Source organism: Amphiura filiformis, chromosome 8, assembly GCF_039555335.1.
Source record: "Amphiura filiformis chromosome 8, Afil_fr2py, whole genome shotgun sequence".
NCBI classification, from domain to species: Eukaryota; Metazoa; Echinodermata; class Ophiuroidea; order Amphilepidida; family Amphiuridae; genus Amphiura; species Amphiura filiformis.
Window position 1 is genome coordinate 28,278,215 of NC_092635.1, and position 13,736 is coordinate 28,291,950.

The 13,736-nt window shown below is 36.4% G+C and overlaps 1 protein-coding gene across 1 annotated transcript in view; it reads right to left on the reverse strand.

The window, feature by feature from the left end:
• The window catches only part of LOC140158904 (adhesion G-protein coupled receptor V1-like), a 122,152-nt gene that overhangs the window by 15,293 nt on the left and 93,123 nt on the right, over positions 1 to 13,736 (reverse strand). Inside the window, exons 80-93 of the mRNA XM_072182173.1 lie at positions 13,535 to 13,675; positions 12,512 to 12,664; positions 10,193 to 10,339; positions 8,985 to 9,130; positions 7,573 to 7,774; positions 6,993 to 7,216; positions 6,205 to 6,312; positions 6,010 to 6,084; positions 5,140 to 5,304; positions 3,858 to 4,005; positions 3,048 to 3,215; positions 2,049 to 2,171; positions 1,346 to 1,450; positions 560 to 676 (exon numbers count right to left, since the gene is read on the reverse strand). Of these exons, the coding sequence (XP_072038274.1) occupies positions 560 to 676; positions 1,346 to 1,450; positions 2,049 to 2,171; positions 3,048 to 3,215; positions 3,858 to 4,005; positions 5,140 to 5,304; positions 6,010 to 6,084; positions 6,205 to 6,312; positions 6,993 to 7,216; positions 7,573 to 7,774; positions 8,985 to 9,130; positions 10,193 to 10,339; positions 12,512 to 12,664; positions 13,535 to 13,675 (2,022 nt within the window). The remainder of the gene's footprint in view (positions 1 to 559; positions 677 to 1,345; positions 1,451 to 2,048; positions 2,172 to 3,047; positions 3,216 to 3,857; positions 4,006 to 5,139; positions 5,305 to 6,009; positions 6,085 to 6,204; positions 6,313 to 6,992; positions 7,217 to 7,572; positions 7,775 to 8,984; positions 9,131 to 10,192; positions 10,340 to 12,511; positions 12,665 to 13,534; positions 13,676 to 13,736) is intronic.

Here is a 13,736-nt window from a genome sequence, read left to right on the forward strand (position 1 = left end):
CGCACCCATACAAAATCAACCCATTTTTGACATTGCCAACACTGAATGACCCCCTTTTTTCTGAAAATTTCTACACCGATATACCCCTAGTTTTGTACGCTGGTGGGCACAGGTACGTCACTTTGATATTCGAATGCCTCCCCCGGGGGCTCTCTGAGTATTCAATCAATCAAAATGCTGCTCCTGACTCAAGCGGTACTTCAGGAGTCATTCCCGTTGAATATGTATAGTGATTTGAGTGATTAATTCAACTTGACATAAGCTAAAAATTACTGAACTAAAAGTTAAATTTTGGTTACTTGTTACAACTCTGCACTTTGATATGTATTATTTAGAGTAAAATATATACACAGAGCTCTGGCCAGCACTGGAGCAAAGATGTTGGCAATTGGGATGGCTGTCCATCATAGGACTGGAAAGCTCATTTTGGTAGAGCACTTGACTTGCAATACAAAGGCCACCGATTCAAATCCTACTAAGTTAAGCCAGATTTTCTTTGCTTGTTATTCAACTTTATTTTGAAGCAGAAATGCCAATGTAGATTTGATTGTTTACTAACCTGTATCAGCATCCATGAGAACTGAGCCAGGAAGAAGTAGTGTATGAGAACACCTAGCACTGCACAGCCTTCCAGTGACACCCAGCTACTTACATGAGCAGATGTTACAAACACAACCTAATGGGCACAAAATCATAAAAGAATGAGTTGGAAAATATGTATTTAAGAAATAAAGGTTATGCATTATCCTTTACACCCAAATAATGTGTCGGAGGCACTAAAAACAAAAATAATGGCAGAGGTGCAGCCGAACCCATTATTTAAAAGTTTTTTATTGCCACGTTATATGGGTGTAAATGATAATTCTACACCCTTTATGTCTATTCTATTACCACTAAATAGTGCCATTATTTTAAAGAGAAATTTTTTTGCCCAGATATTTCAAGTTGGAGCGTGTATGCGCATCCACAGTGTTAAGTGAAAGTGCTTGTTACGGAAATATTGTTCACATAACCAAGCATAATGCTTTGCGTAGAGGGCGCTTACACTAACATAAAGTTCATTGCCTTGGCCACTTTATTGTAATTTAAGATCTTTCACATGAGGCATGTTTTAACAAATCACAGTGTCCAATTTTGAATAATGGGTTGTGAAGGGAATAGAATTTTTATTATAAGCAAATGCCAAGCATAGTTATTACATGCATGTGAAGTAAATATTTTCCAACTGTTATTTTGTTTGATCATGTCACATTAAAAACCATACATAATGCTGTGAGACCAGCCATATTGGATTGTCATGATGGGGGGCAAAAATAGTGTACCTCCAGCATTGTCCCTTACTTACCTCAAGTGCCATGCAGGCAAAACACATATGCATGAGAAGCTTAGCTGCAAACATGGAGTATACTGAGCAAACATTGTGTGCTAAGATGGCTAATGCCATACAGGTCTGTTAAGAAAGAAAACATCACACACATGTAATTAGTTTGTTATCTTCTACTGTTATGGATTTTTCTTAAATAAAGCACTTTCAGTTTCCAGATCAAATGTTTCCCAACTGAAATATAAATTTATATTTTTAAGTATAAATCCTAATTCCCACTATAAGAGTAAATTGCTATCTAAAGCATTACTGCTAGTGTGCATACGCTAATCTTGGTTACCAAACTTGTCAGCATTACTCAAGCCAATTTTGCAAATTGAAATAATAAAAGTATGGACCGATTAGAGGTAAATAACTGCACATCGGTTATTTGGGAGGATATTGTGAAAAATCTCAACATTTTGTCTTTGGAACCGTGGAATAACCCAAAGGGCGTAGCGGAGGTTACTAATATTTACGCTTACAACGCGAAGGTCCACTGTCCCGTTTTGGTTAATAAATAAAAATAATTGGATCGTATGTATCACGTTTATTCATGAGGTTATGAATGTATTATATGCCATCTTCATTTTGATGTCAAGTTTTGACTTTATGAATATTAGGGTGTTTAGTCTTGGCAATAATTCCTCTAAGAATAAACTGTATTAATGTTTATTGATCTTACTATACAAATGTAGCAGGAGACATAGATGTATACACTGTATCCAACATGGTTATCGGTTTCAGCGAGGGCTCCATACTCTGATAGATGTGTACATGCACACTCAACATAATCACTGTCGTCAGACTACAAGAAAATGAAGAAAGAAAAGATGAATGAAGAACAGAGTGTGGATTAATAATTTTGCTTCCACCCAGCAGATGTCTGTACAAACTACAATAATAATAACAATAATAATGATACTAATAAGATGGCCTTTATCCATGCTTCCTGAATTCTCACATCCCTCAAAGCGTGTCACAGTTCGATATGCTACCAAGCCTAAAGGGCAGTGCAAGTTGACCTCAATGCCCTGCCAGTCAACCATCTGCACCATAACATAAGCCCCACACAAAAGTGTTGATGGGTCAAAAGTGAGTGAAAAGGGGTTTATGCAAGAAGGCTGTGTGATATTTTGAAATACAGGGTATCGTTTCTGATCATGTCTAACTTCTTTAGGGTAGTTTGTTCAAATTGTGTGTTAATTTTTCACATTGTACATCAACTCCAAAATGGGTAGGCTTACATATTGGGCCAGCAATTTACTTTGGGGCTAAATTTTCTCCATAAGGAGGCATTTTACTGGTAGAGCAAAACTCATTTAGAGGGTTTCATGATCCATGTGTACACCTTCGTAACCTGACAGCCCCTCCCCATGGACTCCCTTGTACATATTTATTTATTTATTTATTTATTTCTTATTTAACCTGGGGTGACCAATCAATGCACTGGCACTGTTCTCCCTTGGTTCCCAGGTGGCACAAGGCCATACATATAATACACAATAAAAACGGCATTTAAAACATTATATCATACGATTGCACATATTACAACAAATTACATCAAGAGCAATACAATAAAAACATCATTTAAGGCATATGTCATAGATTGCACATTACATCAAAAGCATCAAGGAAATATACATAACAGTAGAGAAAAAGATATATATAAAAAGATACATACCTTGACTGTACAATGACTAGTCAACCATCTTTCTGATGGGCCATTGAAGAGTACACAACTAGCCCCTTTAGGTGTAACTCGTACATTTTGGGTGTAGACACGGTACTCTACTGGTGTCTGTAAGCTTGTGAAGTTGTCTTCTGCTCCTTTGATGCCAACTGATATTACCTAATATCATGAAACACAAAAGTCATTAAAATAATTGCATACATTAATGTTTACACCAGTCATTTGAAGTTATTAATAAAATTAATAAACTGTCCTTATTAAACTGTGATTTATTCTCAATCAAAAATTTTAACATGTAACATCTAATGACTCTAATGAGATTTATGACAGCAAGTTGAATGGAATTTGTAATAATTAATTGTGGATTTAATTTCAGCTACAAATTCAAGATGTCTAATGGTTAACGATTTGACAAAATATGGCCACTACATAACTTCTTGACCATAACTGCATGAAGCTTGGACCAGGGTATGTTTCTATGTGACAAATAATTATGATACATGATTTCAATATCTGCCACAATAGCTTAGTTTCATCCAAACTGATGTCCACACAGATAGGTATGAATTAATGGGCAGACATCAAGAATTATACAAACATTTTACTTTCAAAGATTCTAAGGTTATTGTTTGAGACAAAATATGAAGAATAATTTCAAGATCTGAGAGCAAACTTCAATCCAATCTTGTGAACAGACAGATGGGTGTGAATTAATGGATAGACATTCAAGCATGTAGCTATAGTATTCTTAAAATGTGAGAATTACATATAAATCTTACTTAGTAAATTCCCAATAATTACCTGATTATTCATGATCTCTGGTTCTCCACTCCCATAGAACCACTGTTGACTGCCATATTCAATGAAATGAATATCCTCACATTTTGGGTTGGCCGAGTCCTGAGTTATGGCTAAAAGATCATCTGGTAACGTGAATGTGTTTCTGCTCCTAGGGTATTAAAATTTCAAAGATTTGTAGGTAAATATTTGATGAACCATAGAGCCAACTCTATCTACACTTGATGTTTTGATGTAATATGTCTTGGTGTATGTATTTCAGAGCTTGTGACTTTCAACCCCATGCAGGGCTATAGCAAGGTTGAACAATGTGCTGGGGTGGCCATCACAAATGTGGGGTGGCCAAAATACAAATATATGCCCAAATTGAAATAAAGATATAAAGAAAAACATAACAAATTTCCACAAAAGTGGGGTGGCCATGGCATCCCCGGCCGCCCGCTTGCTACAGCCCTGACCCCATGCATGGTACATATAAACCAGGCATTTTGTATCAACACGTCTTCTATTCAATAAAACAGACTCTGAAATCCAGAACTGATATCACTTTCAACTTGAAACAAAGCAAAGATAAACCAACTTTTACTGTGTGATATATTGCAGATTGGAATGCCTAGTGTAGCCATTAAAATGCTATGTCAGGCAAAAGGATTGACCTGCTATTCCACTCTGAATGATATTCACAACTGAATCTTCGAGCTATTTTAAACATGAACTGCTCCTGAAGCATAGCGTGTTTTCTAACCTCTAATGGTGGTTTCATACTTTCTGCCGCTTGCCGCTGAGCAGCGTGACACTTCATCATGCCACTTGCACTTGTCTGCAAGCGGAGCGGCACACCACTGAGAGGTAGCGGCATGACTCTGAAAGCCATTGTTGCCGCTCAGCACCACTCCAAAATTGTATTTTGTTGTCATACGTCACAGCGGTACCGCTCCAAGTTGGCTTGAATTCAACTCCCAGCAGTGCTGCCGCTTGGGCAAAGTGGTGGAGTGATCGATATATCGGCTTGCCGCTGGTCACCACTAGCGTTTCTGGTGCTACTGCGCATTGAAGCAAAATCATCTTCAGAGCGGCAGGTAAGTATGAAACCAGCATAAGTGGTGAATTCATGGCATTTATTCTGTAAAGCTCCTGGAGCATGTTGAAAAAATCTCAATTCTGAACTCAACCATCCAACATATCAGAATGCAAGATATTTACTATATTTCTCATCATGCTAATATTATGTTGTATACTTACTACTATGTTGTATATATACATGATATCACACATGCATACTTACTTTCCAGAGAACTGCTGTCCATTGATTCGTTCTGGAGACCACCTAGCCACTTCTACTAGTGCAAGATCACATTGCAACGTACGCCTCTCCTGGGTTTCACATTCAAAGTCGGTCACTAAGGTGTAGGCAAAGTTGGTGAAGGATTTGGCTAGCTCATAGGCACCCCTGTTTAAAAATTAATCATAGATATTACATACTTTGAAGTACTTCCATAGCATATTACATTGCTATTGCACTGTTTGGTTTGTTTATGTGTAATATTATTACATGAGTATTTCAAATTATGATTTTGTACAGTGCCATTTCATCCAAATGTTGCCGTTAGAATTGAATTAGATTGGTTCACTTCCTAGCATGGTCAATACCCCAGCAAGTTTCCACCTCCAGGGATTGAACTGGGACCTTCTTCACCAAGGCTGGAGTCAATGGACTAAAGAGATACAGACAAACTCCACACAGTCAAAGTCTTAGCATCACCCAATAATGAGGGCCGAACGTTCCATGAAATGGGACAGGCGAGACTGCAAACACACATACTGCAAATTTTGACGGTCTTTCACGTAAACACGAAGACATACAAAGCTTTATCGCGTATACACGAAAGCACATAACGCTGGTGTGATTGTTAGACACAGCACATTCGAACGATCAGCCCTCATGAATATACAAGAATTCACAGTATACAATACACGGGACTCTGACTGTTGGAAAATAGTCTGTATTAGCCTGTGGTTGGAGTACCCTAACCTCCAGGCCACGCTCTCCTCAATAAGTATGTTTTGCCTGCACATGTATATTATATCCAAATAATTTTCATAAAATGGCATTTTAAATCTTTTAAGTTTTTATGACTTGTGTTAATGTTCATACCTTGTATCAGATCTTGTTGGTTCCATTAGCTCACAGTATGTATTCATCAATCTCTCCTGAATATCCGCTGGAAGCCTGAAAATAAAAATTAACCATTTGCATATTTATCATTATTTTACATTTATTTTTCTTCTGTTGTTGGAAATAATTTTATTTGCTGAAAAGATTGGAAAAAATTCATATATGTCTACTTACTGTCTGTATCCTCCTGTTGTGACAATGGAGTCCAGTACATCAGTTGCTATGGATAATTGATCTGGTGTCATTTCACCTTGGACTTGTCCAAAGAGGTCTTGTAGAATGCTGAAAGAAAACAAGGGAATTATTATGAATCAATTTCAGGTGCATGCCCTAGGGTGGCTTTAGGAGCCAGAGCCCCTGGCTTTACGACAACAACATGACAAAATTGGCCTATATTCCAGGCCTATATTATGAGCACATTTTCAGCCACTCAAACTCCTTGGGGTTAAAATTTCTGGGCACAGCCCTGAATTTGAAATTTAAAATGCATGCAAAGCCTGATGCAAAGTTAAAGAATGTCAACCCATGAGGTAAGAATTTTGAAAATACTGCTCGTCTCATGTTAAACTAGTCTCTGACACAGATACATACACTATGCTATTTCTGTACTCTCCTATGCAATAATCACAAGTTTTCAACAATTAGCGAGTGGGAATTGGATTTCATGATTCGCTTTGTAAGTTAATCAGAAATGTCAGTGACTTGTCAAAATAAATTCTATAGATAATACAGACAATTGGGAACCATAGGGAGCGTAGTGACCAGCTTGCAGCGCCTCACAGCCGGGTCCCTTTTAGATACAAAATTGAAATTTTTTGATAATTTTTTCAAAATTAGATTTTTGTTTTGTTTTAAATCAAACACAAATGATTGTAGCACTTGCCTCTAAGTCAAGGCCTCCAAATAATAAAAAAAAAAAAATATTGAAAAGAAAAAAAGGTACCTAAAGAATATTAACTTACCCATAAATTCCATTATCAGTTGTGTCTGTGATTGCTTCATACCAGGTATCCCACATGTCAGCTGTCTTTTCATCAACTACAATAGTAATGTTAGCCCTGCCAAATTCCTCATGTACACTAGCACCCTTAGTTGCATCATAAAGCTGCACATGAAACTGTTTGGGGAACAGCTCTGATGATGGTGCAGTTCCTGGTAGTAGCACAATATCAAAAGTAGCCCGTCTCTGTAATACAAAGTACAAAATCTTAGGTTTAAAGTTCAGTTAAACTAGGAACTTGTATATCTATCTCGAGTCACCGGCACTAGCTTTGAAGTTCAGTGTGTGCTGCGTTAGCTTAGCATAGTTTTTGTGTGTACATATGCGATACATTGACCGCGCGCGTAAAAGTATGTACACACACCAAGTAACGCTAAGCTAACGCAGAACACACTGAACTTCAAAGCAAGTGCTGGTGACTCGAGGTAGATATATAGACTGTAATATTATATGTTTTGTGATGTCTATTTTTGAAGAAGTAAATATGCAATCAAAGGAAGAGAAATATAAAGAGCTTCTGATATTATTCAATTATCACTTACCTGTCCTTGAGGAAATTGTAACACTCCTGATTTCTGCACATAATCGGCCCCAGGTCTAGCAGAATGCATAGTTATTCCTGCTATCTCAGTCTGTCTGCCAAGTTCATCTGTTGTCCATGACACAGCAATATCCAGTGAACCACCTCCAATACGCTCCACATTGACGGTAACACGCTCTGTGTCTGTGTCAACTGCCTGTACTCTGTTGATTCAATGTGAAATCAAAGGTGGCAGCATTTAAAATTTCTACTGTAAAACAGGATGAGTATCAAGGCTTTTAGCCTTTTTAACTTCTTGATAATATGGATGTGATAAACATACTACTTAGAACCTCAAACACTTTCACTCTCACTTACAATGGTTTGACCCCGTTCTAGATCAATTATTTTCACAGTAGTGGACTACTATGATTAGGCCGTATTCTTGTCCAGAGGATTTTCATGAAATGATGTACAATAATAGCATCGTTAGTAGTTTTTGGTCTTTTCCAACAGTGATCAAGGAAAGGAGGAGGCCCTTTTTTAATGTGAAATTCAGAGGGATAACCACAAAAAGTCTTGGAAGTGATCCATGTTCTCTAATAAACTTATTTATATGTATAAAGTTTTCCTAAAGAATTTCAAAGTCGAACCAATTTTGAAAAATTAAAAACAAATCTGACAAATCCCAGAAATTGAGAAGGGAGGACGAGAACCAAAACATTAATTTTCTATGGCCTTACTCAACAGAGGGCAATGCTAACTCTAGGTTTGATAGTGCACAAGAATTTAATAAATGGTTCTTATTTTTCATCTTTCTGGATAACCCGATTTTGTTAAAAATATTGTCAAGTTCTTAAGTTAAAATATGAGTAATGAGTAAGAGAGCATCCAGATACTCATAAATACTATGAAATACCTAAGAGCTACCATTAATAACAGTGCAGATGGTCTCTCATTCCGTAACACACTCATTCTGTACAGATCTGAATAGGAACTTGCAGGCATCAGTGTTGGCTTAAGGTGGTACTACACCCCCTGATAAATTTTGCGACTAATTTTGCATTTTTTTCAAAAAATAACTACACACTGGTAACAAAATTATGTATATTATAGGGGCAAGGAATCCAATACTTCACAGAAATTTCAGTGATTCAAGACAAGTGGTTCGTTATATATGAAAAAGAAATGAGGTACATTCTAGCTGTACCTCTTTTCTTATCAGAAATAATGTATCACTTGTCTTGAGTCACTGAAATTCCAGTACAGTAATTGGATTCCTTGCCCCTATAATATACTTTTATTACCAGTGTGTTATTATTTTTTGACAAAAATGCAAAAATAGTCACAAATTTATCAAGGGGTGTAGTACCACCTTAACAACCGTGTATTGTGGGATGCTATCAATACCCTCTTTGATCCTATGTCACCTACCGTGTGTCAGCAGTAAATATCATGAGACCATATGGATAATCACTATCAGTCATAGTAACATTGGCAAATTTTCTTGCTGGATCCAATGATGCACCAGGCTGTGCTCCGAGTAATTCTACTAAAAATGATTTAGCAAACTCTGGTTCCTATAAAACAAAAAAGAAATTGACCCAAACCATCACAGGTTATAATACTGATAAACATGAAGTGACAAAGTAGCACAATATATCATACTTAAGTCTGGCCCAAATGCCATGGAAAAGACATGAATAATTTGGCATCGTTCTTTATATGCACAGATATTGAGTTGTTAAAAAAAAACTACCCTCTTTATTAATAGTGATAAACATGTAGGCAACTACTTTACATGACACATACCAGTTTTTTACTAAATTGACATGTCATTCACAGAAAAATATACATCTATTTTGTTCGCAGGTGCATGCAGATTACAGACCTTAGCACAATCCTTTGGCACTACATTCATCCTATTTATCACATGGAAAGAACATCAGGAGGGTCGCAATGATTGATATCAATCAGAACCCTGACTTCCATATTAAAACAGTACTTGTCCTGCATTGGCAATATATTGCAAAACAATGTGATAAATGATGTAGTACCTCTGTGAACTCATTTTCGAAATAAAACATACTGTAAAGATTAGTCTAATGGCGCTAACTGAAATAACTGGAATTTTAAGCAGAATAAAAGTGAGTCCTGTAATAAACCCACCAGCAAATAAGGGCACAGACCTTGTTGGGATTTTCAGAGGAGCTCGCTCTCTAGCTATATGTGACATTTACCCTAAGGCAAAGGAGCCCATGTTCGCCATTAGGTGAATCTTTACGGTACTGTATTAGCAGTAAAGTTATGTGAGGCCGGAATGTAGCACCATACATTAAAAATCAAACATTGTTTTGCTGTTACATACATATGTATGTGTGACATGATCAAGGGGAATGAGTCGGATGTCGCTAATATTGTTTTTGAGATATTGGCAAAAACAGTGTTCAAATTCTTTTGTTTTATATTGTTTTCAGCCATTGGTAAATTGCTCATAACTCGGTAACCAGATGTTCAATTTTGATGGAGTTTGCATCAAAATGTAGCATTTGTAAACTGGCAGAAAATGATGTAAAAACTGCTAATTGAAAATGTGACTCATTCCCCTTGATCCTGTCACATATATATTTTACAATCCATACCTCATCTTGTTTCAGTGCAATCGGAAGTTGACAGAACCTCTGTCCCGCTTGACATTCCACAATGCCAGCAACCACCTCTAGTTGATCATATAAATCTCCATCTTGACTAATGTCTCCTACACGACTGTAAGTAGCATGCCATTCCACCTAGCTGAAAGATGTGACAACAATTATTAATATATTACAAATGGGTAAAATGGAAAAAAAAATCATGATAAAATTAGAAGCACCAGTGATTGAATATGATGAACAGGTGCAAATAATTCTCAGAATCATCCCTTGAGGAGTCAAAAGATGGTGGGGGTAGGGGTGGGGAGTAAAAAAGATAACAAATTTGTTTGGTATGTATATTTAGGAATGATTAAGTCAAGAGGAAGCATCATCCAATATGTCAGAAAACAAAAACATTGTTGCATCAAAAATGATTGAATAATGAAATATGAGGAAAAGGCTAAAAATATCCAAAAAAAATATCATCTATCCAAACAGGTGCATATGTCACAAAACTGGGCTCAAATTATTTAAATAGTTTAGTCAATCAATCATATATAAGCTCACAATCCTAGGTCTATTTGATAATTAAATCATGTTTATTTGTACTCATGGATTTGAAATTCATATTTTTAGTTCAGTTCATGTAGTATTAAAATAGACATAAAATGATTTGAAAAGTTATGGGAAGTAACAAAACTATGAATACAATAAAAACATATAAAAGATGTTGTATGGAGTGTAAAAGCAAATTACTGTCTTATATAGATGAACAAACAAATAATAAAAGAATAAACAACCAAACAAGCAAACCTCATGTAAAACTAACAAACCACTGTACCATTTTCCTTGTGAGTTTCATGTTTGTGACCCCAAAATATCTTAAAATTGGTGGAATAATAAAACAGATATGCAGCCCTCATATGATCAGTTTGTCTGTGAAGATCTTTTGTAAAAATACCTTGTGAAATGTTTTAGTTAAAGACATGTGGTGGAGTGATACTACTTTTGAACAAGGTATCATCTAAGCAAATACCAAGTTTTAATTACCACACCTAAATTAGGGGTGCGATTCAAAGCCTGTAAAATATCCAGAAAATAGTAAAAAATCCAGAAAAACGGTGTGAAATTGGGTAAAAAATACCCTAAAACAGGGTGAAAATCAATAAAGTTGCGTAAATTTTGGCCACAAAAAATCCGGAAAATCTGGAAAAATCCAGACAAATCCCTGCTAAATGTATGGAGATGAATCCCAGGTAGTGGGTTGATTTCATTAAAGTGCAAAAACCCTGCTGCCAGGACTTGAAACCCATGACCGTAAGTGAGCTTTTCATAATAAACTTAATCATATTCTGTATCACCAATATGTATCAACCCGTGTGTGTAAAATGGACTTGTGCATGAAAATGTTTTTCATTTGTGAACAAGATAAAATAATTTTCAGAGTAAACTGAAAATAACATGAATAAACCGAATTTAACCAATGACATGCTTGATGTATACTCTCATGCAGAAGATCTTGTAAAAAAATGTGCCTGGTTCATTAAATCATGCTATATATAATACCTCTGTATGCTGCAATTTATACATGAAAGGATAGAAAGAAAAGAACAAAAGCTTAAAATGAAAGAGCTCAATAATTGTTAACAAATTAGAAATAAAAGTCAGTAAACAGGACTGCAAAATCAGAAAATAAAGAACTAAAACAAAACTATGACTAACAGTTAGTCATGCAAGTGAAGAGTATCACTATCACAAGCATGAAATAATATCCAATGACTTCTGCGTACAATGTTTTCCACGTGCGCACATCCTGTGTGCTGGAACATTTCACATGCACGCACATATAATATTTGCACATGGCATGATTTGGTACTGCTGAAATTAGTAAGTCTGTTTTAACCTGTTAGATTTTTGGAAGGGTGAAATTTAAGTTGTGATCAAAATGGATTATGTCAATAACGTTTAGAGAATAAAATCTTGAGATTTGGTTGAGTGAGGAGTTAAGTGACGGTTATGAATTAGGTTAACAACTATATGTCGGGCATTGTGAAAATCTAAACTTTACTTTGGACCTCGGAATATCCCAACGGACGTATCCTTGGATCCAAAAGAAAATTGTTTAGATTTTTCACAATGCCCTCCAAATAACTAACGCGCAGTTATTAACCTACAAATGAATAATTCTAGTAGAGCAGATTATTTTTTGTTGGGCCCAACTATTCAATCAATACAAGGGGCTTCATTATTGTCTTTCCAGTGAAACACCTAGTCTAGATATGCTACATGATGACACTGCTGATAGGGATTGAGTAGCCTGTAACTTACCATGACATTGTCAAAATATGCCTGTCCTCTATCTAATGTTAAGACTGCAGAGGGATTAGTATCTTCGTTAATGCTGGTATATAGCGACTCAACATGGAAGCCAATAACCCCATTGAAATCATCACTGCCTTCAATGGTAAACTGTGTGAAGCCCTGCAACAGTAAACATACAAACAAGGGATATGATTACAACCTATCAGCTTTCAACATGTTGAAGGCTGATTACTTAAAAAAACTTGATGACCTCACTGGCAACTGGGGCTAGTGTGGTAGAAGGTATATTTTACAGCCCTTTGTTAGTTTTCTTTCAATGTAAATAAAATAAGTGCTTAGGCTAAAAAGGCAGTTTCAAAAACAAATGTAGAATGAGAAAGAAAAAGGGAAACAAAAAATATATTTAAAATATAGAAAGACATTACCACAATTGATCCCATTTAGTGTATCTGACATACATGGCTCACTGAACTATTCAACTTTTGATTCGTAAGTATACTGTGTTGTTGGTTTTCTCATTAAGAGTTTAGATCAGGCCTTCTCAACTGGCGGCGCGCGCGTGCCACTTGTGGTACTTGGAGTCAGTCGAAGTGGCGCCCGGTAATTTTAATATTATTTTCACATAAATCTTGAACAAAAAAGGGGTGAAAATATGGGCCTTTAAAAAACCTTAAAATCCAGGAACTTCCGGGGGCGCTGCCCCCTTGACCCCGATAAAGCTTCACAAGCACTGCACCATACCCGCTATTCGCCCACTCTAATTCACAAAGTCCTCAGTCTCCCTTAACATGTTGCCACTTCATGATCAATTTTCCAGTTGGCACTTCAAATAAACTAGTTGAGAAGGCTTAGATAATAATCGCTGTTTGAAGCTTTTAAAATTAGGCTTAGGTTGGGAATTAGGATTTTAATCAAAATAATTAGGGCCAGGATTCAAATATTTTGGTATTGAGATAAGTATTTTGGTTAGCATTAAGGTTAGGATTCAGTGCAGTATCCTTAAATTCAATGTTGCACCGTTTCACTTACTTTGAGTCCATTATCCGATTGACCTTGTGCAATTCTAGCACCACCCTCAGGGTTCTCTAGATACACAAAGAATAGCTCAGCTGGTTCAGCATCCTCATCATCACATACAATCACATTGATGTCTTGGCTTCTCTCTCCATCCTACATAAATGATAATGTGGATAACGGTGATCATATATGCCGCCAGGCTCTTTTATTGAGG